The 4,431-nt window shown below is 32.2% G+C and overlaps 1 protein-coding gene across 1 annotated transcript in view; it reads right to left on the reverse strand.

Annotated features, from left to right (window-relative positions):
- Positions 1-932: 932 nt before the first annotated feature.
- Positions 933-4,431, reverse strand: part of LOC124421048 — a 10,707-nt gene continuing 7,208 nt past the window's right edge. Inside the window, exon 4 of the mRNA XM_046955854.1 lies at positions 933-986. Coding sequence (XP_046811810.1) covers positions 933-986 — 54 coding nt within the window. The remainder of the gene's footprint in view (positions 987-4,431) is intronic.

Consider the following 4,431-nt stretch of genomic DNA (forward strand, 5'->3'; position numbering starts at 1 on the left):
AACGCAAAGAAATGGAGCTATGCTGTGGAGCAAACTAGACATTTTTACTTTAAGTCCTGGTAGCATTAGTTCTTTAATTGTATAAATAGCTATATTCTCTGCAGAAGATTGAGGAGTTTTAACTAGGGGACGAGTTGTAACCAAGCTATAGCAAGAACCACGGTAGCAACAAAAATTGGGTCATTAAACTGCTCTTGATGACTTTGCAAATTGATCCTTGGAAACAAAGGATTATAAGCAATAAGAAATGAAACCAGAATCTGTAGTACCTTAGCTTTGCAAATAGTTGTTTATAGGAAGGTAAACGTTTATGTTGGAAATTAAAAAAGAAAAAAGTCACACACGAAATGGATCTGTAGCAGGGGAAGCAGAATGGTAAAGAAGCATTTAAAGAAGAGATGAAACTAAGCTTTAATAAAAACAATCGAAGTAGTACAACTTAAAATTATGATTGCAGTAGCAATGAGAGTGAAGAAAAAGCTATGTACTCAGCGTTAAATTTACCATAAAAAGACACTCCTTGGTGGAAATCATTGGAACACTGAATAAGCCGCAATTCCAATGGAAATCTTGCTATAGCAAGAACCTTAAGAGCAGTGGAAATTGCAGCTTGAAACTTGTAATAATTCAGGCAGCCATTGTAACTTTAAGATCCACGATTGAGAAGGAAATTGGACCAGCAAAGCTACTACGATTACAATAAAAACTAAAGAATAGAAAACCTTTATAGAAAAAGCTGCAATTGCATATAAAACTGGACTTTAAAACGAGGGCAGTTGACGATGGAGGTTTGACAATTGTCGAAATTGAGGTTTTACAAATGCAGAGGAAATTGACAAAAAAAGGGTTAGCGAAACGAAATGATTACAGTGGAAAGAGCTGCGATTGCAGACGAAACTGGACTATAGAAAGAGGCAAATAAGAAGTGGAAATTATATAGAGGAATTGGGATCAAGGAAAGAGCTGTGATTGCAGATGAAACTGGACTATAAAAAGAGGAAAGTAAGCAATAGAATAGAGAAATTTGGATCATGGAAAGAACCGCGATTGCAGATAAAACTGGACTAAAGAACGTCTAACGATTGTAATGGAAATAGAATAGAAAAGTTTGGATCATTGAAAGTGCCGCGATTACAGATGAAACTGGACAACAGAACGAGGAAAATAAGCTAAAGAAGTCTAACTTTTGTAATGGAATTTCGATGGAAGTATTTGGTTCATAGATAGTGCTGCTGAAACTAGACTATGGAAAGGGGCAAATAAGCAATAAATCTCATGATTGTTATGGAAATTAAATAAAGAAAAAGCCGCGATTGCAGATGAAACTGGACTAGTGAACGAGGCAAATAAGCATAGGAATTCATGCGAATATAATGGAAATTTGATGGAAATATTTGGCTCATAGAAAGAGCAGCGATTGCAGATGAAACTAGACTTTAGAAAGATGCAAATAAGTAATGGAAGTCTGATGTTTGTAATGGAAATTAGATAGAGAAATTTGGATCATGGAATGAGTCGCGATTGCAGATGAAATTTGTCTATAGAAAGAGACAAATAAGCAAATAAGGAATGAATGTCTCACGATTGTAATGAAAATTCTATGGGGGTATTTGGGTCATAGAAAGAGACGCATTTGCTGATGGAACTGGACTAGATAGAAATGATTGTAATGGAAAGAAGAAAGAGGAACAATTGCATATTTAAAATTTGCAGATTTAAAAAATGGCAAGAAGACATCGGAAATCTCACTATGATCTCACGGAAAGAAATATTAAGTAAACTAATGTGTTTGAATTTGACACAAACTCTAAGAAAGAATTTAAATGTGAAGTAGCACAAATTGTATTATAAATTGGACTATAAAAAGAGTCGAGATTGCACAGAAAGTTGGATCCTAAAAGAAACCATAAGAACAGATAAGATATAGCTACAATTTTCCAGATTAAGAGCAGTATTTCGAAAAAAGCTGAACTCAAGGAAGATCCATCATTTCTTAGGATAATGGGTTAGATCAATACCAGACATTACAAGGTGTACAGAGAGAAATACAATTGTGAATGAAACTGTTCAAGGAAAAAAATCAAGATATAAATAGAATTTTAAGTGGGGAATGATAGCAAAGTGCACTGCAATTCCAAAGAAAATTTATCAAAAGAAAGTAGAGTGATAATGAAAATTCCAGTGAAATAAAGTTTTTCTAGATTAAGAGCAGCGATTGCTATGAAAATTGGAATAGAGGGAGATCGATCGTTTCAGAAAGTATTGTATTAGCAAGGTCTACAGAAAGAAATACGGAGGAAACTGGACAAGAAATAAGATGTGATAGCAATATAAAACTTGGAGTAGGGGATGATCGGAGGTGCAAAGGAAAAAGAAGAAAAGCAATAGAATTTGGTGTAGGGAATGAACGCAAAGGGGCATTGCAAATTCCAAAGAAGATTTACTAAAAGAAAGTAGAGCGATAATGTAAAATCTAGTGAAGAGAGATCAGCGAAAATTAAGGATTAAAGTTTGTCAAGGAAAGAGCCATCTTATAGAGAGGAATTTCGAAGAAATTGAAATACAGAAAGAAGTTATAATGTCATTAAAAACGTAAGCTATTACGTAAGGACAACTGAAGGAAATAAGAGCAAAGAGTAAGCGATAAAAAGCTACAAGTTTCCTTAAGATAGTGAACTGTTCAATGATCTTGGCATAGGTTAATATTTTATTATAAAAATTGCCATGTTTTGGAAGGGAAATTAGATGATAAGTTAAGACAAATTTGCCATGAAAATGATAGCAAACTTTCTTTACCTACTCAGTCTCTTTAATGCAGACCCCTCATTGAATCCAGACAATAAGTAACAAATTCTCAAAATTACATTATTATTTTTTTAATTTTTTTTCAATTGCGCAGTTTTCTTTAACAACATAAATAAATACCTTAGAATTTTTCCAGCTACTTTAAAATTTATAATAATTATTAATCTATAAACAGTTAACAAATATACGCCAACACAAATACACTAATACATAGACATATTTTTAATAATACAATTTATTAAATTTATATCTTTTTAAAGCGCAAAAATTAAATTATACTTATTTAATTTTAATTTAAAAATAATTTTATTATAATAGTTATATAGTATTGCATACTTTAAGGTTAGTGTTTTTATTTCATCAAAAACAAAAAGCCATCTACTTAAAGACTTTATATAAATTTACTATTTTATTTTTTCTTTAATTTTAACAAAACCATAAAATCTCCTATTACATGAACCCTTTTTTAAGGTTTTTTCTATTAACATTTTGCTATATTTCTATGTTAAATAATGTCCTTAATATGTTGGCTGTAAAAAGAAGAAAAAAAAAACAAAGTTGTATTTGTGGTATTGCATGCTGTCTTGGATTATATTTTGTGGTTAACCATAAAAACCTGATACTAATAGGGTGTCAAATTATAATTCTATTGCAAGAAGAAACAAAAAATGTGTTAAGGAACAACAAAAAAAAAAAAGGAATTTTAATTTTTTTTATAAAGTCATAAGTCATTTACAAAGGATCCTTTTTTTTAGTTTGCAGTGTTTTTGCTCCTTTTTGTTGTGTGTGTGTGTGTGTGTCTTTTTTTGAAACAAAAGAATAATAAAAGTTTTCTAATTAAATTTTACTGCTTTTTTTCTAAATTTTAATTATAATAAGGTTTTGTTTTTTTTTACCCAGTGTGTTGTGTACTATTTTATGAGAATATTTAATATACTGTTTGGTTTAACAGGATTTGTAAATGTTTTTTCATGGAAAAGATAAAATAAATTTGGACAAGAGGGGTCAAGATTACTGTGGAAATTGTAGAGTATAGAAAAAATCACGTTCAGTAAGGAATTGAAGCCGTAGATGAAGTACATTGTGTGTCATTGATTGTGGAAATTGTTGCATGAACAGAGCCTCAATTGCAAAGGAAATCGACGATATAGAAGGTTGAAATAGTTGAGAAGTTAAAATTAAGAAATTGTAAACTTTAAGTGGACATAACAAAAGATGTCACATTATAGATGTTGGGAAATTGGAGTATGAAAAGTGCCTCTATTGCAAAGGAAATTGAATTAAAGAAAAGACAATAGAAATTTGGACAAGAAGGTTCAAGATTTCAGTGGAGCATAGAAAAAACGTCGTTCACTAAGGAGCTAAAGCCGTAAATGAAGTATATTTGAAGTGTCATTGTTGTTGTAACAGCTCGACTGTGGCCGATAGTTCTTTCCTGGGGAAAAAAACTTTCGGTTGTTACAGCTGTTGCTGGGTTGACAATCTTTGGCCGAGTAGCAGATCCAATTGTCATGTTAACGAGTCCCCCCGGGGGCATGTTACCTTGGCGAGACCTCCGCCTTGGTGTTATTGCAATCCCGGGGTATAAAGAGGTGCCCAATGCCTCCAGTCTGACCGGGACTGAAA

Source organism: Lucilia cuprina, chromosome 6, assembly GCF_022045245.1.
Source record: "Lucilia cuprina isolate Lc7/37 chromosome 6, ASM2204524v1, whole genome shotgun sequence".
In the NCBI taxonomy this organism is placed as follows: domain Eukaryota; kingdom Metazoa; phylum Arthropoda; class Insecta; order Diptera; family Calliphoridae; genus Lucilia; species Lucilia cuprina.